The sequence below is a fragment of the Pogona vitticeps genome, chromosome 3 (assembly GCF_051106095.1).
Source record: "Pogona vitticeps strain Pit_001003342236 chromosome 3, PviZW2.1, whole genome shotgun sequence".
Lineage (NCBI taxonomy): Eukaryota > Metazoa > Chordata > Lepidosauria > Squamata > Agamidae > Pogona > Pogona vitticeps.
Window position 1 is genome coordinate 68,097,502 of NC_135785.1, and position 23,759 is coordinate 68,121,260.

The following is a 23,759-nucleotide window of genomic DNA, read 5'->3' on the forward strand; positions in this document are numbered from 1 at the left end:
AGGCGGTTCTCAAGTCAAAAAGTTCTCAGGTCAAATCTGCATTTCCCATAGGAATGCATTGAAAACCATTTGATCCGTATCTGCTCTTTTCTGTCCATAGAAACTAATGGGAAGCTGCTATTCTGCCTTGGACCACCAGAGGGGGATATTTTGTTTCTTTTTTTCTTAGGTCAAGAAAGGTTCAGGGAAGGCAGGGAAAATACAGTCCTGGCAGTACAGTACCAGGCAGTCCGAAGACTGTCTCCCAATCCACTCTCTAAATGCTGGGAGGAGTGAGGAAGCAGACAGGCACCCTTTTCACTGGCCAACAGTTAACTGAAAGTTCAAATTTTGCACTTTCCATGCCTTCCATGTGGTTTTTTTAGTTCTTAACTCAAATCTAAGTACTTAAGTCAAGTCAATATTTTCCTATGAGAGCGGTTCTTAAGTCAAAATGTTCTTAACTCAAGCCGTTCTTAAGTCAACACCCCACTGTAGTCTTATGCCATTATTCCATGCCTTGCAATTTCAGAAGTCCCATTAATTCAATTCAATTAATTTGACACTGGTTGAGACTAACAGTTAGAGCTAGCTCTTTGCTGTAGAAAAGGATTTTATATTTTCTTAAAATATTAGAACTATAGTGCTGGTATGGATCATTAAAGAGGCATGGGTGTGTGTGTTGAATTTCCAGCTTCTGGCTCTGCAGCCAGATATCTATACCACTTTTAAAAGTGAAATTACCATAACTAGCATTTATAAGAATGTATTAGCCTGCTCACTGCCCATGACCATGCTTTAAAAAAAAAGAAGAAAAAGAAAAGAGAAAGGCATGCCTATGTCAGGCTGGATGCTGCTTCTTTGTCCATTAGCGGGGGTGTCATCATCTGTTGCTTCTTGGAAGGTCATCTGGGAGTTGCCTGGGATGCAATGCCCTAGACTTTGGTCCTAAGGTATAGACTTAGTTGCATTACTGTTGGGAGAGAGGTCCAATCATGTCCACACAGCACAGCTGTGCTTTTCGCCAAAAATGACAATGCTAGATGGCTCCCAAAACATAAAAACCAAATTAAAGACTCTAAACAGAAGAGTAAGTTTTGGCACAGCTTCATCAGGCTATCCTCAAATATGTCCATCATAGCAGTAACAGTTGCACAGTCAGGAGCTGATCAGCAATCTGCAATTTTAACATGTTAAAAAAATGTATTGGAGAAGAAGTCTGGATTTGCAGAATTTCATTGCTGAAACTGAGTGTAGGTGACTGAAAGAGGTGACACTCGACTTTTCTCTGTCATATGATCCTTCTGTTTTAACATGTCATATTTACATAAAGGCAGAAAATGCTCTGTGGACAGCTGTTTTCAGATACCAGCTGGTAAACTGTAGAATCCAGATTTTCTATTTAGCAATGGCTCATTTCTTATTACCTGATTTGAAAGATTAGTGTTTACAGATCTCCTCATCAGTACAAAATGACTACGAAATTTTATTCTTCCACATTTTCAGACTGACAGACACAAAGACTGAACTGTATGCAAGATAGGCATGTCTCAGCAGGAAATGTTCCATACACACAAGTTGGGGCACCCAGTTTTCACAGATTCCCCATCCCTTGTGTCTCCTCCAAATCAGCTTCTAAAGAGGAAAGGCAAAACACTGAAAGAGTCAGTAAGCAAAAAAGCAGGTGTTTGATTTAAGCTGAGCCTAATTTCCTCTTAAGCAACAAAGCCACCTTTAACTAAACACACTATTATTTCAAAGAGATTCAAGACTTAGGAGTTCATTATTATGAAAATTAAACTTGTATTGCTTCAAGTTGCTAGCTTATTACAGAAATTTACATTTCTGAAATAATCTGCCCCTCACCACCATCCAAACAATCATTTGGAATTAAGTACTGTATATGACAGCCACAATCATAGACACTTTGAGCCCAAGGCACGCTCATATTTTCATAGCACAATTTCACAACCCTAATGATGGGAGTTTCAGACCAACAAGTTCTGGAGGGCCATAGGTTCCCCATCTCCGCTCTAAGGTCTCCTGCCTTCTCAAACAGTTCTGACCATATTCTTGTGCCATGCTTAATGTTAAGCATTTCTTCTCAAAGCAACTACATGGAGGCAGATTTCTCCCTACTAAGGCATCCCTCAGAACTCCTTTTAATTTGTTGTTTATTCCATGGTCTTTCAGATATTGTTGGACCACAGTGCCCACAATCCTTTCTTATTGGCTAGGAGTGATGTGAATTGCAATGAACAACATATGGAAAGCCACAGTTACCCACTAGTGGCTCAGTAAGTGGATTTATTTGCTCTCTGTTGCCTACAAAAACATTGCTTATCTTTTTACCATACATAGATTTAGGCTTAAATGTGTATAAATTCATCTGTATATATCTTTTTGTTAGTTTTGCCTCTGCTTCTCCTTCCTTTTCTCCTGTTTTCCAGTCTGTTTACAATTGTGAGCTGTTTGGGAAATGATCTCTCTTACAATGATCTCTGTAAATCGTTATTTACTATGACGGTTGCATAATCGAAACTACTGAAAAGTATCTCAAAATATCCCCAGTTGACTGAATCATCTCACTTAACCTGCTCTCTTTACTAAACTGAACAAAATATTTCCCATTTAACCCAATGTAAAAATCTGAAAGCAAACAGAAAACAAAAGGGTCATCAGAGGAGTGTGGAACTGAATTGCAAATAGTTTTCCTTCAGCACTCCTTGAGTTACATCAGCCCACATATTCACAGTCAGACAGCAGCTGCCAACAAATCTTAAAAATAGCCAAATTCCTTATTTGCTGACAGGACCATAAGAACCAGTCTTCTCTCTGGGTTTGAACTCAAAGAGCAATAGATCTCTGTGTGGTCTCTATGTGAAACAAACAGCACCAAATCAGATCATTAAAATAAGCTATGTTTTTAGTTATGTTCACATTGCATATCTAAGCACGCACAGGATCAGGTGCTGAACTTTTGGTCTGTAAAGTTTAAATTCTAGAGACAACATAACCCATGGGATGCTAATCCCCAAGGTCCTCTGAGAATGCTCACTGCTTTTTTCCTTTTTTCCAGGTACCAGAAATAACTGTTTAATCTTCAGATCTGTCTTATGTTCCCAGTGACAACATATCCTCTACCTATCCTTGTTAAGCAAGGACAAGAGAAAAATAGATTTAAAAGACTATTTCCTGTGTCCAGGTAAGAGGACTGTGAGTTTGAATGAAACTCAAATGAAGATGGGAGAGAAAAGAAAAAGACTTGGTAAACTGGTGAAAAGAGCTAAAAATAAAGAATAAAGAAGCAATCACTGTGACATTTTCTGTACAAATGAATAGTGGATGGATGAATGCATGCCACCAGCCAAGGTGCCAGCATAACCATCATATTGCCAGAATTACAAGAACACTATGTGGCATTGCAGAAAGATACTGGAACATTTAGTATGAGGGCTTAAGGAAGATGTTGGGTAATGGAAAAAAGGATAACCCCCAGAGAAAGACACAGGACTTGCAAATTAGAATATGCAATATAAACCGCGACCATGGATGTCCATTCCTTATACACATTGAGAATTGTTGATTTTCAATATATATCATGCAAATTATAGATTTTGCTATTAATAATAATAATTGTCTGCTATCAAGTCACTTCTAACTTATGACAACCTTTTTCAAGGGTTTCCAGATGGGGGATATTCAGAAGCAGTTTGCCATTCCCTTCTTCTGGGGGTGCACTGGGCCTGTGCAGGTTTGCCCAAGGCCACACAGGAGGGCTCTACTTGCAGGGGGACACAGTGGGGAATCAAACCCCCAATCTCTGACTCCGCAGCAAGTGAGGAAGAATAAATAAATCTGGCAATATGGGTTTTCAAAATATAGTGTGGTTCAATAGCAAGAATATATGTTGGCTTCCCGAAGCATCAATTTTTCTAGATGAAGATAGTTCCAATGAGTATCATTTGCTATAATATTGCTAAGTGCCAAGATTGTTTAGTCCTTGATATTTTAATTCTAAAATTCAAATTATTGTACAGATGCTTTTGGGGGGGGCAGAACATTTAAAAATGCAAATTTTACAATTTGTCTGTAATAAACTATGAAACTGAACCCTTGAACATCACTGAAATAACAGTGTGTTTTAGTCAAAGGTGCCTTTGTTGCTTAGGAAGAAATTAAGGTCACTTTAAGTTAGGACAGGTTCTTTTTGTTAACTACTCTTTCCATGTGTTCCTGTCCCTCTCTAGGAGCTGAGATGTGGGCAGGGAGAATCAGTGAAACTTTGATGCCCCAACTTGTGTGTATGGAACATTTTCTGCTGAGACACACCTCTCTTGCATACAACTCAGTTTTTTATGGCTGTCAGTCTGAAACTTCGGAAGAATAAAATTTCCTAGTCATTTTGTACTGGTGAGGAGATCTGTAAATACTAATCTTTCATATCAGGCCATAAGAAATGAGCCATTGCTAAGCAGGAAATCTGGAACATACAGTTTACTTGCTGGTATCTAAAAATAGCTGTCAACAGAGCATTTTCTCCTTTCATGCAATTGTGAAATGTTAAAACTGAAGGATTACTTGGGAGAGAAAAGAGGAGAGGCATCTCTTTCAGACACCTATGCTCAGTTTAAGCAATGATATTTTGCAAATCCAAACTTCTTCTCCAACACGTTTCTTAAAAACCACCTGTGCATTTCTGGTTTTCATGACAGTTTTTATGGCCTGCAAGTTGAAATTGTAGATTGCTGATCAACTCCTGACTGTGCAGATGTTACTGCTCTGGTGGATGTCTTTGAGGACAGCTTGATGAAAAATAAGCTGTTCCAAAATTCACTCTTCTTTTCAGAGTCTTTAAATTTTTTTTAATTAATTGACTGCACAGACTATACAGTACTAAAGTAGACTTCCCAAACTGCCCTCTAGATTGTTGAACTACAATGCCCACCATCCCTAGTCATCATTCTCATATATGCTGGTAGGGATGATAGGAAGTGTGATCTAAGACATCTGGGAAATATCAGATTTGGGAAGTTTGCATAGCTGAACAGGGTAATACTGCAATACTTGACTTTAAAAAATATATGGTAAAATGCTCTTTTAATAGCAAACCAGGTTTCATTTATAGACACATTTTGATTATGCACGTCTCTCTTTTTTGCTAACTTGAGTAAACCCATAACCTGATTTGTCCTTCATTTTTCATTCTTGACATTCAAAAGTATGAGACTACCTTAATTAATTAGCCATGACTTTTTCCCCTGGTTGGTTAGCAATTCAACTACAGTACTCTCTCTCTCTCTGTATGTGTGTGGTTGATGCAGCAACCAGCAATGGTTGATGATATCAGAAATTCCAACTGATACGAGCTGAATCAAATATTTAATTATTTTATGTTATTTTATTTAAGATATTTTTATCCCATCTTTCTGCTTAAAAAGGACCCAAGGCAGCTGACATCATTAAAAGACAATATTTAAAGCTAAAAACAATAAGTATACAAATATTAAAATAGAACAAACAAATGCCACTCTAAGAAATAATAAACAAAAGCAGTACTAAAAACGCATTCAGAGCTGTAATGCATAACAATCAATTTAAAATCCAACTCCTAGGGATTATTTGAGCTCCAATATGTCATTTGGATGTGAAGATCATACCAAACGGCATATCACACCTCTACTTTTTTGATCCCAAATAACCCTATTTAGCCTGCACCAGCCCACTCTAAAAGACCCACTAAGACAAACACCAAGTTGGTCTTCTTCAGCTGCTAATTTGCTGGCTGTAGAGGATACATCAGACTTCTGCTAAAAAAATGAAGTAGATCCTGCAGGTCAATGTCTCATTCAACCATTTGCTCAGTGGAGGATCTGCAGTGCTGGATGCAACTACACTTATGGCTGTCCAGCATCTTTGAAGGGGTATTAATGCAGGGTAAGTCTTTCAATCAAATTTATTTATTTATTTATTTATTTATTTATTGGACTTATATACTGCCCCATAGCGCTACAAGCACTCTCCGGGCGGTTTACAAAAAAAGCCTCCATGTTCAGAGACAGAATGACTCTGAAAATAACTTCTTGGGAGCTAAGTGAATGCTTTTTGTGCTTATAGGAAGCAAGTTGAAATAGTGGCCAAAGGTCTCCCAGTGACTCTTACAGCTTAATGGAACCTAAAACAAGGATCTCCAAAGTCCCCATCTAAGTACTAGACCACACTGGCTTATAGGGTGTCCACTTACAAATTACAAAAATAGAGGACCAAAGAAGATACAGATTTGCATAACATTCCATATGCTAATGTATATACAAATGCAAAATTATGAGTTATTTTATAAATTAATTTATCTCACTTGAGTGAGGAGGACAGTGACCAATTAGCCTGTGTGTTGGCTGTCTATGTGCTGCTCACTGTGGTTGAGCAATTGGAAGGTCCCTAATTAAAGTTCTTTTGCTCTCTAAGCAAACTTCGACCTGGCAGGATATCTTCAAAACAAGAATTGTCCTCTGGGAGCCCTTTCAGTGGAGAACTGTCCTCCCTAAAAGAGGATACATGGCCGCCTTAAGTGAGCCTGCACCATAATTTCTCATGGGTTTATAAAACTGCTACAGGATAAAAAGGGAGAAATGGGAGCAGAACACAAAAAGCAACTCATCTCCTTACATATTTCCATAGCTATGAACAACTTCAGCTCTTAATTGAAATTATGATTCAGCAAATTGAATTGTGAAAAATGTAGAATTTGAATTAGTGCTGCTATCATCACTGATGTTCCCATATTTCCAGCAAGCTATAGATCATGCATTCTCTACACACTCATATGTATTTCAGTATCCTCTCTGTTTTATGGCATTTACATATCTCTAGTCATTAGAGCCTCAATGATATAAAACTAGTATTGAAGATTCAGGCTGCTTAGTATGAAATATCTAATATGAAATGCAATTCTAAGCATGTTTACTCTGACTTTCTGACTTCACTGTGACTTATGACCCTAAAAATTTGCATATGACTGCAGCCATTATAGGATTGCAGTGGAATGATTAAACATGATGAGGGCTATTAAGACTTCATAATTCTGGGAATTAATTTATTGGATGCAAAACACAAGTGTGCAAGAAAAATATTAAAAGGATAAGAAAATGTCTTTCTCAACGTATGTGCAGATTCTATGATTTAATGATTTTGAATTATCACAACTTTAGCAACAGTGGGCCCATCCACACAACATCTTTGTTGAACTTTCCCATGCACACGATAGTAGTACTGAATCTTGGTGGCTATATGATGCAAGGCTGAAACTAGCACCTGAGTAAAACAACGACAAAAAAACTTTCCTGGTTTTGTTACACCACCACCAAGAGGTAGTGAATTTTTGTTCAGCTCCTTTTTCTATTATTGTTATATCTTCTTTCTATTTTTTTAAATGTAACTTTTTCATTGTGGCGCTAACGTGGAACCTAAAATTTAAAAGTATTAGAAAGCATTGGGCAAAAATAGGAAGCTCTGAAAATGGTGTGTGGGTAAATCAAAGGGGAGAGGGAGAACAGGCTGTAGTAGACAGAGAAAAGGCAAAGTGGATATCAGCTGTTCCTTCCTTCCTTCCACTGTTGTCACTTCTGAGATAGATGGACCAGTATTTTGACTTCCCATGTTCTACTTCCTATATCTCTAGATATGAGCACAACAGCATACGTATGTCTATTTGTGATACTAATCCCAATGAAGAAGTCCTATTTAGATGGATCAAATGTGCAATGCAATATTTTTTATATTTACTTGGAAACTTGTCCTACTAAGTTCTGTAAGCCTTAGTATGTGTGCCTAAGGCATCAAAGGTAAAAAGTCTAGATATCTTTGGTTCTTAATCAGGGATGAGGAGCCTCTGGTCCACAGGCTGAATGTGTAGTCCACAAAATTCTCCTTCTGACCCACTGGCCTCTCCTTAAGCCCTGCATCCTACAAAGCCCCATCTTCTTAGCTGAAGTACATAGGCAGATGAAAGAGGAGAAGAAGTTTCCTTGCTTTGCTGCCTTCTTTCTGCATTCCTACCTTCCTTGAAAGGGCACTGGCAGGGGAATGGAGTGACCTGGATCTTTTCCAGTTTGAAACGCTCCAGGAAACCTTGTCTTCTGGCACTAAACCTGATACAGTATCTCATTGGCAGCAGACAAATATATTAGTGTTTCATGTACTATTTCTGCTGCAGCATTTCTGCTATCTTTATATGATCTGCTGGATGTTTATTAGATTTTAAAGACATGGTTAGCAGCTTTGTCGTGCCTGGAAGTAAAGGTCATCAAGTGTAAGGATATGTAATTGGTGACTAAGCCCAGGATCATCCACACTCTTGTCTTCCAGATCACCCACCATGTATGAATGGGAAAGCTAGATAGTTAAGAAAGCTTACAGGAAAAAAATTCATTTGAAATATGGTGCTGGAAGAGATCTTTGTGGATACCCTCAACTTTGGGCCTCCAGATGGTCTTGGACTTTAGCTCCCAGAAATCCTGGCCAGCAGAGATGGTGGTGAAGGCTTCTGGGAGTTGTAGTCCAAGAGCATCTGGAGGCCCAAGGTTGGGGACTACATACTGCCCTAGACTGTCAGAAAGATGAACAGGAGCAAATCAAGCCTGAAGTATCTCTGGAGACAAAAATGTTGAAACGGAGGCTGTCCTGATTTGGGCTCATTAGAAGGCAAAATTCTCTGGAAAAGACAATAATGCTGGGAAAGGTGGAAGGCAGAAGAGGAAAACCAAATATGAGATGGACTGACTCCCTAAAGGAAACCACAGGCTTGTTTGCAAGCGCTCACCAGGGCAGTTGAGGGCAGGACATTTTTTTAAGATCATTGATTCTAACCTACACTTGGGCAAACCTAAGTCGGAGGCGACTTGAGGTGACGGCACGTAACAACGCCTTTTGCTAATGCTGCCTCATGATGAAGGATGTCCCCAAAGGCAAGAGAGGCAGGTAAGAGGAGGTATTATTTAGGGGTGAGTCAGTAACGGGGGGGGGGGGGCATTTCATTTGATTATACGACTGACGCACTCCAGAGCAGCCGGCTCTCCCTGTCTACGGTCTCTGGACTATGAGTCGGAACACATCAACACAAAATCCCTAGAACCCAGAGTCTTATATTATGGATCTCCCCTTATTCACCGCCTTCCCTCCCCCGCCTTTCCTATTTCCCCTCAGCCGCCTTCTCCTCCGCCCCGCGAAGGCCGAGATGACCACCGCGAAGCAGGGCAGCGCTTCCGCTTTAAATTAAACACACGCAAAGCTTCGGTTTGACGTCACGTGCCCGGTGGCGGCTCGAGCGCCGCCGGAACCCGTCCGGCCTGAAGAGCGCCAACCGGAGAAGCCGGAGCTGGAAAAAAGGGCGGGGCGGAGTTGGTGGCGGATGTCGCGCGCCGAGTTTGTGCGCGTTCCCGCCATTTCTCCTCCTCCTCCCCCCTCCCGCCGCCTTGAAGCTGCCGCCGCCTGTAGAACTGGTTGCCGGTCGTGGTGCGGAAAGGGGGGGGGGGCAGGTCCCTCCTCCTTCCGCCGGGGCTGGTCGAGGCGGGGCACCCCTTCTCCGTTCCCTCCCCTCCCTTCCTGTCCTTCTTCCCTCCGAGCGCCGGCGGCTCCTTCCCTTTCTCCTCGCCTGCCATGGAGCTTTTCCAGGCGAAGGACCACTACATCCTGCAACAAGGGGAGTGGGCGCTCTGGTGTAGCCGCGCCGACGGCAGCTTCCAGCTCCGTCCCGGTGAGTCGGGTGAGCGGCTGCTGGGCGCGGGGAATAGAGGGTCCCGGCGGAGAGGGGCTCGCCGTCTTGAAAGGTTGGGGTCGGTGGGTGGGGATGGAAAGGGGGGGGGAAAGGGAGCGGCGTCTCTTTCGGGGCCAGCATTCAGAGGGGGGCTCGCCCGGTCCGCGGCGGGAGGGGGGCGGTTGGCCGGGCAGGTGGACTGGCTGTGCGAGGAAGCTTCGGCTCGGAGAGTTCCTGAAGGGCAGCGAGGAAGGAGGCGCTTCTGCTTCGGGGCGCGCAGGTCTCCCTCGGGCTGCTCGGCTTGGAGGACAAGGCTTGGAGCATTTCCCGGCAAAAAGCAAGAAGCGGGGAGTAGGATGGGCCCGATTGGGGAAGGTGCAAAGGGCCAGGTGGGTGAAGGTGAGGGCATTGTCTCCGGGAATGGCTCGGAGGTGGGTGGGTGGGATTGTCCAACTGTAGGTTCGTTTGAGAAGAGGAATTGCAGAAGGGGTCTGCTTCTTCAGAGCAGGACAGCGGGAGTACAAACCTCCCCGATGGTTTGTACTACAGTTCCACTCATCCTTCAACAACACCCATCAGTCGTGCCCTCTAGAGGCAATGAAAAGGGCCATCTAACACTTCTGGAGAGAACCAGGTTGGGAGAGGTTATCTTAGTGGGTCCACCTGCTAGGTGAACATTATGTGTTTTGATTTATGAGATTAAAGGATTTAGAATGCAAACCCCCCTTCATGAATTGCCGCCTTGTCATGGCGAAGGGGCTTGAGTAATTCAGGGACTCTCTGGGCTATGCCATGCAGGGATACCCAAGGACGGACAGGTCATAGTGGAGAGTTCTGACTAAAAGCGATCCACCTGGAGCTGGAAATGACAAGCCACTCCAGTATCTTTCCCATGAAAACTCCATGGACAGAAACAAAAAGATACGACGCTGGAAGATGAGCCCCTCAGGTCGGAAGGCGTCCAACATGCTACTGAGGAACAGTGGAGGACAAGGACAAGTAGCTCCAGAGCTAATGAAGTGGTTGGGCCAGAGTCGAAAGGACGCCTGTAAGTGAAAGGAAAGTCTGATGCTGCAAAGAAAAATACTACACATGAACCTGGAATGTAAGATCAATGAACTTTGGTAAGCTGGATGTGGTCAAACAGGAGATGGCAAGAATAAACATTGACATCCTGGGCGTCAGTGAACTAAAATGGACACAAATTAAATTCAGATGATTATCATATCTACTATTGTGGGTAAGAATCCTGTAGAAGAAATGGAGTAGCTCTCATAGTCAACAAAAGAGTGGGAAAATCTCAAAAATGATAGAATGATTTCAATATGAATCCAAGGCAGACCTTTCAACATCACAATAATCCAAGTGTGTGCACCAGCCACCAATGCTGAAGAGGCCGAAGTTGACTAATTCTATGAAGATTTACAACACCTAGAACTGACACCAAAGAAATAAGTTCTTGTCATTATAGGGGACTGGAATGGTAAAGTAGGGAGTCAAGAGATAAAAGGAACAACAGGTAAGTTTGGCCTTGGAGTTCAAAACAAAGCAGGGCAAAGGCTAATAGAGTTTTGTCAAGAGAACAAGCTGATCATCACAAACACTCTTTTCCAACAACACAAGAGGCGACTCTACACATGGACATCACCATATGGGCAATACTGAAATCAGATTGATTATGTTCTCTGCAGCCAAAGATGGAGAAGCTCCAAACAGTCAGCAAAAACAATACCTGGAGCTGATTGTGGCTGTGATCATCAGCTTCTTATAGCAAAACTCAAGTTTAAACTGAAGAAAGTAGGAAAACCACTGGGCTAGCCAGGTATAATCTAAACCAAATCCCTTATGAATATACAGTAGAAGTGAAGAACAGATTTAAGGAACTAGATTTGGTGGACAGAGTGCCTGATGAACTATGGATGGAGGCTCGTAACATTGTACAGGAGGCAGCAAAGAAAACCATCCCAAAGAAAAGGAAATGCAAGAAAGCAAAGTGGCCGTCCAACAAGGCCTTACAAATAGTAGAGAAGAGAAGGGAAAGTTACAGAAAACGGAATGCAGACTTCCAAAGAATAATAAGGAGAGACAGGAGGGTCTTCATAAATGAACAGTACAGAGAAATGGAGGAAAATAATAGAAAAGGAAAAACCAGAGATCTGTTCAGGAAAATTGGAGATATTAGAGGAACATTTTGTGCAAAGATGGACATGATAAAGGACAAAAATGTTAGTGACCTAACAGAAGCAGAATACATCAAGAAGAGGTGGCTAGAATACACAGAGGAATTATACCAGAAAGATCTGGATGTCCCAGACAACCCAGATAATGTGGTTGCTGACCTTGAGCCAGATATCCTGGAGAGTGAAGTCAAGTGGGCCTTAGAAAGCATGGCTAACAACAAAGCCAGTGGAGGTGATGCCATTCCAGTGGAACTATTTAAAATCTTAAAAGATGATGCTGTTAAGCTGCTACACTCCATATGTCAGCAAGTTTGGAAAACTCAACAGTGGCCAGAGGATTAGAAAAGTTCAGTCTACATCCCAATCCCAAAGAAGGACAGTGCCAAAGAATGCTCCAACTACTGTGCAATTGCACTCATTTCACATGCTAGCAAGGTTATGCTCAAAATCCTCCAAGGTAGACTTCAGCAGTATGTGGACCGAGAACTCCCAGAAGTACAAGCTGGATTTCAAAGGGGCAGAGGAACTAGGGACCAAATTGCTAATATGCGCTGGATTATAGAGAAAGCCAGAGAGTTCCAGAAAAACATCTACTTCTGTTTTATTGGCTATGCAGAAGCCTTTGACTGTGTGGACCACAACAAACTATGGCAAGTTCTTAAAGAAATGGGAGTGCCTGATCACCTTATCTATCTCCTGAGAAATCTATAGGTGGGACAGGAAGCAACAGTTAGAACTGGATATGGAACAACTGATTGGTTCAAAATCGGGACAGGAGTACGACAAGGCTGTATATTGTCTCCCTGCTTATTTAACTTATATGCAGAATACATCATGCGAACGGCCGGACTTAAGGAATCCCAAGACGGAATCAAGATTGTTGGAAGAAATATCAACAACCTCCGATATGCAGAGGATACCACTCTGATGGCAGAAAGTGGGGAGGAATTAAGGAACCTCGTAATGAGGGTGAAAGAGGGGAGCACAAAAAATGGTCTGAAGCTCAACATCAAAAAAACTAAGATCATGGCCACTGGTCCCATCACCTCCTGGGAAATAGAAGGGGAAGATATGGAGGCAGTGACAGATTTTACTTTCCTGGGCTCCATGATCACTACAGATGGTGAGAGCAGCCATGAAATGAAAAGATGCCTGCTTCTTGGGAGGAAAGCAATGACAAACCTAAACAGCATCTTGAAAAGCAGAAACATCACCTTGCCGACAAAGGTTGGCATCGTCAAAGTTATGGTTTTTCCCGTAGTGATGTATGGAAGTGAGAGCTGGACCCTAAAGAAGGCTGACCACCGAAAAATTGATGCTTTTGAATTGTGGTGCTAGAGGGAGACTCTTGAGAGTCCCCTGGACTGCAAGGAGATCAAAATTATCCGTTCTGAAGAAAATCAACCCTGAGTGCTCACTGGAAGGACAGATCCTGAAGCTGAGGCTCCAATACTCTGGCCATGTCATGAGAAGAGAAGACTCATTGGAAAAGACCTTGATGCTGGCAAAATGTGAAGGCAGGAAGAGAAGGGGACACCAGAGGACGAGATGGTTGGACAGTGTCATTGAAGCTACCAACATGAATTTGACCCAACTCCGGGAGGCAGTGGAAGACAGGAGGGCCTGGTATGCTCTGGTCCATGGAGTCACAAAGAGTTGGACATGACTTAGCGACTAAACAACAACAAGGATGCAAAACAGTGGGCCGTTGTTTTGGCCTTAAATACTGTTTAAGAACCCATAGTGTTTTGTAGAAGAGAATAGTAGGGACATGGTGATGCTGCTGAACATAAGGAAACAGCACCCATCCCCCACTCATCTCCTAATCCACAGATGCTGATATTGCACTGTTTTTTAGTCTCCTTACATTGCATGGATTGCATTTCTTCCACTAAGTATCTTGTGACTTGCTGTACCAGGTTGTTAGAGGATACATGGAGTTGTCTGCAGGTGCTGTGTGGATCCTGAGCAGAAGATTGACATGTCAGCTGTTTTCAAAATGTGAAATGCTATTTTCAACATGTGGAATTTTCTTTTATTGCTTTTTCATAGTTTTGGCAAATGTAACAGGCTATCCTTACAGTAACTGGAATATTTTGCAACACAAATAAGGTTGTGAACTTCCTTTGCAATTGAAACTAATGGCTGTTAGTTATAGATCAACTTGTGAGATAGATGAGCAAATTAGGTGTGTGCATGGCCATACATACAACATATCCTTTGGCTCAGGAGAACAAAAGATTGAAATGTGTATGTGAGGTCCTAATCTAGTACTAGCTGTAAACTGGGGAGAAAGTAAGAACAAATAGTTTGCAACTTTTTGCATGAAAGGGAAACGGGTCTACAGCAAGATGCACATTTTTTTCTTTTCTTTTCAAGGGATGGTTAGATGGTTGAATCGGGTTGATTGGTGAAAATGTTTCAGACAGTTAAATGTGTGCTGGAATTATTTAGAATGGGATTGTTTAGGGGAAGATGGATGGGAATGCAGTACCTTGTGGAGACTATAAAATGCCTGGAATGATATTGATGGAGGACATATGGTCCTCTTGGAGTGTTGAGGTTTTTGGATGTATTGGTGACAACGCTCTTGATTAATCTGGTGGCAGATACATTTACCGGGGAAGCAGACATGAATTTGATGGTTTCTTCACTGAAAGGAGAAGTAGATATGGATGACTGGAGAAATAGACCAAGTGAAAGTATGTTTGAAGCACTCAAGAATAACTAGGAAGATGAAATTTCTTGGTCTGGAAGGGTTTTCTTTCCAGGATTATTGGTAGATGGAAATTTTAAAGTGTAAAACTATCTGAACTCCTGTTATTTCATGTTTTGAAGTTTTACCAAGAATGTTTTCACATACAGTACTGTACTTACAAAAGGCAACTTGGTGTTTGCTTTTTGGTGGTTACTCTGTTCTCTGGTACATTGTTGCAGCTTCACATGTCCTTTTGAATGGCTTAGGAAGAGGCGAGACTTTATGGCTGTGTGTATGTATACAGCAGGAAGATTTTATTTCGCACCTTGTTCTTGCTGATTGGCTGGAGTTATAGCTGTAGGGGGAGGAGCATATTCTGAAATACTTGTTCTTTGTATTATTCCTGATAGTGTTAAGAAATCTCCTGATTCAGTAGTAATCTTTTTATATGCTTTGGTATTTGCTCATTTGTTTAGTTTGGGTTTTGTACTCATGGAAACACTAGCCTGGCACCCAAATAATGTTGTTACAGTTCTTTTGTTTACTCTCTGTGTTATGTAAAACAAAACAATGTTTGTTCTGTTGGCTTAGCATGGATCATTGTCATTAAGCTGTGTTTTGGGGAAGCTTGTAAGGGTTTGTGTAGAACCCTAATAATGTGGGCAGATATGTCCCACAACACCTGTATTCCCCAACAGTGTACTGGAGTTGGAACATTTTGAGTGAATGCTAACATGCTTTCACATGGGGAAACAGAAAGGCTCAGCAAGAATGGCAAATGCTTTGTGTATTGTGCAGCATGTGTCTTCTGCAAAGCATATGGATTTTGTGCAGATGCTCAAGGGCTTTTCAGGAAACAAATAAATGCAGGAATTGTTTCCTGAAAGGGAATATTTGAAAGCCAAAAGGTAGATGATGCACTTTACCACAGTTCTGCAGATACTGTAAAGGCTTGTTTCTGGAGTTAAACTGTGTAAAAGAATCAAGGTCCACAAACACTATTTTCTATACTACTATTAGGAAGAATCTCTGTATTTCTGGTACTAGATATGACTAACCTGATAGCACACTAATTTCAGAGGCATTTGAAAAACATAGGCACTTATTACTGTTTTCTGAGCATCTCAAGTATGCTGTGAGGGAAGATCTGGGTTTTTCTCTTGAGCTTAGAGGTGTGTGCAACCTCTTTCCCCCCTTGTTTGATTTTGGAAACATCCAGAAAGCAGCAAACCTTCCATGCCTAAAAGGAATATAGGAACATGCATATATCTTATATTGAGTCACACTGCTGGTCCATCTAGGTTAATATTTGTGTTTACAGTAAAACATAGCTTGGTGCAATGTATGTAAAGCATAATGACACCTAGATTTACATGTTCTCCTTTCACCTCTGGTGTGACCAAGTAGGGGATTGCAGAAGTTTCAATATCTGTTATGTTTTTCACAACTGAAAATGTGGTGGTTTTTAACATGCCAACTTCAGAAACCTGATTTGAAATGGGCTTGTTTCGGGCTTACCATAGTTAGTGTTATCCACTGTTTGTGCTAGATGAAACAAACTCTGGTTAGCTCAACCTAGTTTGAAAGTGTTCAAAGTCTTCCTGTTTACATGAGAGGGAGGGGAAGGACACAAGCCTAAGGCTAGTTCCTGCTCTTGTATGTCATGCTGAGTGGTGTTTTAGCATAATGTGTGAGTATGGCCATTGTTTTCACAAAGTGGCAGTGCCTCTTCATAGGTTCTAATTTATCTTCCCTGACCTCACCTAGCAATATCAGTGACTGAATATGAGACCTTTATGCAAAGCATACTGAGTTGCCATCTTTCCCCTCTATCAGAGGTGGGCTATGTAAAATTGGTGGGCCACATGTGGTGGTGTGATGTCTGTTTTGTAGTCTCTGCTGTGTTGTCCTGGCATCTCCTATGTCCCCTGCAAAAAATCCTTTTAATTCTTCTGCTACTGCCGAACCTCTTAATGATTCTTCATTTTTGGACAGGTAATACCACTTCATGTCTTCCAAATTCTACTCTTTATGGTAGCAGGACACTCTAGCATCCTTCTGCACTACAGAGAATAGTCATGACCTTCACTAAGTTTTGATGATAACAAAATTGGTGGTTTCTGCTGAAATTTTGTGGCATTGCAGGCTCTAATTGTTTTGGGGCTGCAGGCAGTTCAGCACCCCAAAACTGAAAAGTCATGTGGTTCTGTGTTATCTCCAGCATTACTTTGTTCTTTGTAAATACTTGGAGAGCAGTGATGCGGCCATGAATCCATTTGGGGCTAGGGGCTGGTCTTAATGGCTAAATTGAAACTTGTCATCATTAGGACTCTTCCCATTCAAATTGGGGAAATGGAAATAGAGCCATGGGCTTGTTTGCTTGTACTTGTATTGCCTAGATCCTTAAGCTGTTAGAGCCCAGCAGTACGGGAGCTAAAGAAGCTTCTGCTCCCCTTTTTAGTCCATATCCAATAGATATGGGGTGAAATATGGTAGCAAGAGCTTGTTACTTAATTCTCTGTGCTAGTGATGTGCTCACCTAAGCAACACAGCAGCCAAACATCTATGTTTCCCCGAAAATGAGACACGGTCTTATATTATTTTTTTCTCTAAAAAATGCATTAGGGCTTATTTTCAGGAAATGTTTATTTTTCATATACAACAATCTACATTTATTCAAATACAGTAATGTCATCTTCTTCTGGTTACTGCACAATGGTGTAGGGCGGGGTTTCACTTAACTGGGGCTTATTTTGGGGGAAAGAGGGTACTAGCTTTCTACCCAAATGGAGTGAGGATTACTATGCAGTTCCAAAGATAATCGCTGACTCCCACAGCTTCAATCTTAAGAGGAATGTTGAGGGTTATCACACTTAACAGAGAGCAATGATTTGCTTACTTCTATAAGCATAAGAAGTGAAACTGTAAGACATGCTAATTCTTAGTTTGTTTTGAGGCACAGCAAGGCAGAGATGAATCCATATCATTTCCTCCATCCCAGAGCTTTGTTAAGAGGTCTAGGAAAGGGGCTTACTCCTTTTTATCATTCTGGCACTTCAACTCAACATAGAATGAAACCCCTATCACTCCTGCTAGGGGGTGTGGGAAGATAATTCTGGATTCTGGTAAGACTATAGCTTGCTTGCTGATGAAGGCTAATCAAAATGTGTGGACTCCTTAATAAAGAAATAAGTTTTGGTTAATGGTTGTATATTAAACATAACAATACATGGGGTTATTTAAAAGAAGAGTTGAATTGCAGAGGGGGAGATGCTCATTATGTAGCTTAACATCAGTCTTTCATTTTGGAAATTAGCAAGTATAATTTTAGTTTAATATGTAGAGGAGTCTCTCTCAAGCTCTATTATCTTTTGTATTGTATTGCAACTCCCACCATCCCTTAAAATTGTTATGCTGGTCAGTGCTGATGGCTGAGCTTGCCAATAAATTTGAAGGGTGCTCCATTGGGAAATACTGATACTGATTGATATGCTTGCCAACTTGCCTTTTATCCATGAAATAAGAATGCAGTCCTAACAATTCTTATTGGTTGGCTAAATTCTCATCACATCATGTGGTAATGCCTTCTTTTACTATAATCACTGCTAATAACACTTAGGTGTAATTATATACCCCTATACTGTCCAATGCCATATTATCACTGGACACTCTTTTATGTTCACCATTTGATTATATCTTAACATTGCTTATGCTTAGATCAGTGGTTCTTAACCTGGTGTTCTTGGACTGCAACTCCCAGAAAGCCCGATCAGCACAGTTTATAGTGAAAGTCTGTGGGAATTGCAGTCCAAGAACATCAGGAAAATTTCTGGAGGGATAGCTATTTTACACTTAGGTAGCAAAAGCAACAAAAGCTCTAGCAGCATCTTAAATACTGACACATTTCATTTGGAATTAGCTTTAGTGGAATGCAACACATTTCATCAGATGCAGCCTACCTGGTTAGTTCTGCTTCCTTGTCCTTTATTTTTGTTTTGTGGTCTTTATGAACAAGAGAGCAAGTCTAATTTAACATTTTTTATCTTCCACAAATGAAGGATATTTTTCTTGGCAATAATTTTGTTTTAACTATCATTGGACTGCAGTAGTTTATTTGGTTAACAGTCCAGATATAGCCATTAAAAATTCAATTTGTTATTTTACCTATTAGTTGATATAACTGAGGGTCTTAACACCAAGTGTCTAGTTTCCTTCTGATAGAATCCAGCATTTTTTTAAAAATTGCAAATACAGTGGGGTCTTGACTTGAGAACTTAATCCGTATTGGAAGGTGGTTCTCAAGTCAAAAAGTCTGTAAGTCAAGTCTCCATTGACCTACAGTGCATTGAAAACTGATTAATCCCGTAACAGGCCGTTTTTGTTCCATTTTGGTTTTTTTCTGGTCTGTAAGTCAATTCTCAGGCTGCAAGTCAAACCTAAATTTTGCGGCCAGAGAAGTCTGTAACTCAAAAAGTCTGTAAGTCAAGCCGTCTGTAAGTCAAGGGTCCACTGTAGGCAATCTTTGTCAAAATGGCTACATAGGATGAGAATCAAGATCTTTTTTTCAGTTTATCTCTTTCTGTATTCACGAAGGCTTTCACGACCGGGATCTAATGGTTGTTATGGGTTTTTCGGGCTCTTTGGCCGTGTTCTGAAGGTTGTTCTTCCTAATGTTTTGCCAGTCTCTGTGGCCGGCATTTTCAGGGGACAGCACTCTCTTTCTGTTTCTCTCTTCAGTTCAGTTCGAGAGAAGTTTTTCATATTCAGTAAACCATCTTAATGGGAACTAAAGTTCAGTCACAATAGCAGATCTAAAAAATGGATTATGATTGTCTATGTATGCTTATTGCATATAGAATTATGTTATTCTCCATGGTTTGAATGAAAGATCCCTGTTATTTACATTGAATGCATTGAAACAGGATGGGCTTACGTGATGGAGTTTCCAGAAGTGATATATTTTATTTACAACAGAATCCTGTTGGGAATCATGGAACGTAGTGCCCCTCTCTCTAGTAATGATGCATATTGAAGTAGGACAGAATAAATTTCTCAGACACATCCTCGTGGCACCCCAGGGGACCCCAGCAGCTCACCTCAGAACAGAGACAGGTATGGTATCCATCAAAGCCAGGGCAACCTTAGCCATATTCTCTTATTATAAGAGGGTGATGGATATGCCTGACCACCGCCTACCCAAACGCTGTATGATAGAGCAATGGAAGAGTGGCGGCTGGGCAACTTCAGCTCAAAACCTACTAAAATCTAAATCCCTCTCTACAGACATTTTCATTTTTTCTGAGGTTAAAATAATGTTGAGAGATTGGCTCTATAAATCGGATAATGACCAGGACTTGGCCTTAATCCACTCTTCAGGTTTCTCCCACTGGTACCGCCTGTTGAAAACAAACCACTCAAGGGCGCAATATCTAGATGCACTTACTTTTGCCCCCTTGAGAACTGCTTTCACAGAACTCCGCTTCCAAACGATGCCAACCGCTGTCTTAGATGGCAGGTACATGAATGTCCCTAAACATCTAAGGGTGTGCATCTGCGGAGCAGGTGAGATAGAGGATGTTCTCCATTATTTACTCTATTGTCAGCTATATCAGAACCCTCGAGAAAAGCTCCTGGGTAACATTCTGGCTGCTCTACAGGAGGAAAGCCCTCAGACAAAGGTGGTCAGGTTGCTCTTGGATTGTGACCCTTATGTTACGTATAGAACAGCGCTATTCGCAAAAGCGGCCAGAAACATCCGGGCTAATTTTCTGAAAGCCATTGCGATCAATTGTGTGGGAGATTCTCAGATATGAGGGGTCTCTTATTATTTTATATGTCTATGGTTTTATCATGATTTTAATTGACCATATCTGTATTTTAAACAATTGTGACGGCTTTTAGCTAATACAATAAACTTGACTGACTGACTGAATAATGTATATATACTTTGTATGTATTTATAAAAGTGCATACAGTGTACATTGCAGATCAGCATAACTAGTAAGTATATATATATCTATATATAGTTTATCTATATATTGAACTCATAGTAATAGCCAATGAAAACAGTTATTTCCAGATAAATAAATTTATTTTATTCATTGGGATCATAGTGGCATGGTAGGTCATAACTAAAGTAAGCCCACTGAATCAGTGGAGCTGACTCACCAAATCCCCACTCATTCAATAAGTGTACTATTGTTGTAGCTACTGATTAAAAACGGCTTGATTTTAAATTTTTCAGAGGTTTTATTCTTTTATGATATTTTCTTCCACAGCTACTGATCTCCTTCTGGCTTGGAATCCAGTTTGCCTGGGTTTGATTGAGGGACTTATTGGAAAAGTTCAGCTTCATACAGGTATGAACAGTAAAAATTATTTGTCTTGCTATAATGGTAATTAAGATAATGTTAGAATGGCTGTGTCTGTCGGACTAGCAACTTCTAGTCTGACAGGCACAATATAAAATTGAACTGTTGTTTTTGTCATCACCTGTATCAGACTGATTGATGTGCCACTTTTATTTGTCAAACTAATAACTGTCACTGTCTGAATTGGAACACATGATAGATAATCCTATTTACATTTGTAGTAGTTCATGCATATCTGATGAACTTTTTTTCCAGTGCCTCAACAAAAATAGCTAGGGAAGGTGAGAGGGGAAGTAGTGTCTATAAAAATAATTTCATGAAGATAGAGAATCAAATAAAGTAGATGTGTTTTAGCTCAGCTGTTTTTTTAATTCTCCAATATCAAGAAGGCATTTCTTGTAGATGTAAAATTAATTTTGGTTAGTTAATAAAGGTGCAGCATTAGATAAGTCTGTCTTCTTCCCCCTCTATTTGAGTCATGTTTTGAACTTTACCTTGGACAGAATTGTTATGTTTATCCACAGTTCTTTTGAATTTAAATAGTAATTGATAGAGATGATGTGTTGCTATTTATTTCTGAACCCCAGTTGCATCTTTTGGCATTAATGAAGGAAATTAATACTCTCACAGATTTGTCTGGTTATCCTATTAACTGATTAAAACAAGATCTGTGGCTGGTGAAGGACAACTTGTCAGAGAACATATTTACTGACTGACAATTTTAGTGGTGCCCAGATGTTTTTGTATACAGTACTTTGAATACCAGTTCCTAGAAATTCCTAGTGAAGTCATGGCCTTGAGTTTGTAAGAAGTGAGCAGTGCTGTTAATAGTAGGGCATTTTGGAGCTCACTCATTTATGAAGGTGACTTGATAGTGTGTAACAACAACAGTAGGGCTCTTTAACATATGATAATACTAAACAATAAGTTGATTGTTGATTTTTTGATTTTAATAGATACGTGCTTTTGAATTTGATCTCATAGGGTGGGCTCGAAACACTTAAGATGAATATTATAGTTTTGATAATTTTGTGTTCTTTTTGGAATTTCTCTGTATATATCTACTCTACATTTTATTAAAATTAATACATTGTTTTTTTTAAGTTTATGTGAGGTTCCTTACCATTTAAAAATATGCAGTGTTCATTCAATGAAGGTCAGTTTATCTTCCTTAATCTTAGTTTATACCAGGCCTTTATATCAGGCCGTATGCTGATGTTTGATAAATGGTTGAACTATTTCCATCCTGTTGGACTGTCTGTCTTGGGCTGTTTTGGAATCTTCCTGTCTGAAGTCTCTTTCAGTGTAAGAAAATATCAGAGTATACTTTAGAAACACCTTTCCCCCCATTTTTGCAGTTAGGGATATATGTATGTGTATGTGTAATGTCACAATTCCAGTTTGATCTATTTGATCCATTAAATTAACCTTTTGGGATTCTCCAGATCCCAAACTTGGGAACAAGACCTTTTAATGGAAGGTATGGATTATGTGGGTTTTTAATTTTCCCCCATTGATTGATTTATAATGCATTTAATAATAAGCTGAATCATAGCTTCATCATCATATAGAATCATAGAAAAGTAAAGTTGGAAGGGGGGTCTACAAGGCTATCAAGTCCAGCCCCCTGCTCAATGCAGGAATACAATCAAAGCATATCTGCCAGGTGATTATCTGAGTTTTTCTTGAATGCCTCCTGTGTTGGAGCACTCACCAATTCCCATGGTAACTGGTTCCACTGTCGTACTGCTCTGTTATACAGTGGTGCCTTGCTTAACGAGCGCACCGTATGACGAAATCGCATAGCGATTAGGGTTTTGCGATCGCAAATGCGATCGCATACCAATGGCCCCTATGGGCGAAACTCGCATAGCGAAGATCGGAAAGCGTTTCGCTTACCGATCTTCGCTTTGTGACGGCCGACGATCAGCTGTTTGGCGGCTCCAAAATGGCCGCTGGAAGCCCCGAAATGGCCGCGCGCAGCGTTTTCGCGCCCTCCCCTCGCTTACCGAGGGCGCGAAAATGGCTGCCGGCTATGGGAAAACTTCGCTGAACGGTGAGTTTTGGAGCCTATTGGAACGCATTAAACTAAGTTTAATGCGTTCCAATGGCTTTCCCTGTTCCGTACAGCGATGTTTTCACATAGCGAGGGTTAATCCGGAACGGATTAGCCTCGCTATGTGAGGCACCACTGTATACTGCTCTGTTACGTACTGCCCCCCCCCCCAACTTGCACTTCCAATTTGTTTGGCAGTTCATATTCTGTCCTATGGGTAAAGATGGAACTAAAATAGGAATTGGACACCTCTGCCTTTTCTTTGTCCTCTGTTATCATTTGTCCATCTTCATTGCGGAACTGTGCCACAATGTCTTTTGTTTGTCTTTTGCTACTCACGTACCCAAATAATGCTTTTTTATTGCTTTTAGTGTCTCTAGCTAACCTCAGCTCATTCTCAGTTTTTGCCCTCCTGATGCCATCCCTGCATTTCCTTGATACTTGTCTGTACTCATCCTTGGTGGCCTTCTTTCCATATCCTGTACTTGTCTTTTTTGGTTTTTAGGTCCTCTCTGAGCTTTTTGTGAAGCCACACTGGCCTTTTTTGCCATCTCTCCCCCTTTTTTCTTGTTGGAAATTTTTGTAGTTGTGCCTTTAGATTTCTTTTTTTTAGAATCTCCCACCCTTCTTGGACTCCTTTTCTTGTTAGGATCTCCTGCCATGGGACCTTATTTATTCTTGTTCTGTGATTATTAAAATTTGCTTTTTAAAAATCCAGCAGACA

The 23,759-nt window shown here is 40.8% G+C and overlaps 1 protein-coding gene and 1 long non-coding RNA gene across 4 annotated transcripts in view; both read left to right on the forward strand.

Annotated features, from left to right (window-relative positions):
* The first annotated feature begins 2,172 nt into the window (after positions 1 to 2,172).
* Positions 2,173 to 4,387, forward strand: LOC140705500 (uncharacterized). The gene is made up of 3 exons (XR_012084894.2): positions 2,173 to 2,276; positions 3,059 to 3,184; positions 4,230 to 4,387. It is a non-coding gene; the product is annotated as an uncharacterized LOC140705500 (long non-coding RNA).
* A 4,156-nt stretch (positions 4,388 to 8,543) lies between these two features.
* Positions 8,544 to 23,759, forward strand: part of INPP5F (inositol polyphosphate-5-phosphatase F) — a 52,317-nt gene continuing 37,101 nt past the window's right edge. Inside the window, exons 1-2 of one of the 3 annotated variants that reach the window (XM_078389623.1) lie at positions 8,544 to 8,955; positions 20,887 to 20,967. In XM_078389623.1, coding sequence (XP_078245749.1) covers positions 8,931 to 8,955; positions 20,887 to 20,967 — 106 coding nt within the window. In that variant the 5' untranslated portion in view covers positions 8,544 to 8,930. Of the gene's footprint in view, positions 8,956 to 9,482; positions 9,740 to 20,886; positions 20,968 to 23,759 lie in introns of those variants that run through there. The other 2 variants (XM_072995466.2, XM_020786502.3) reach the window with 2 other exon arrangements.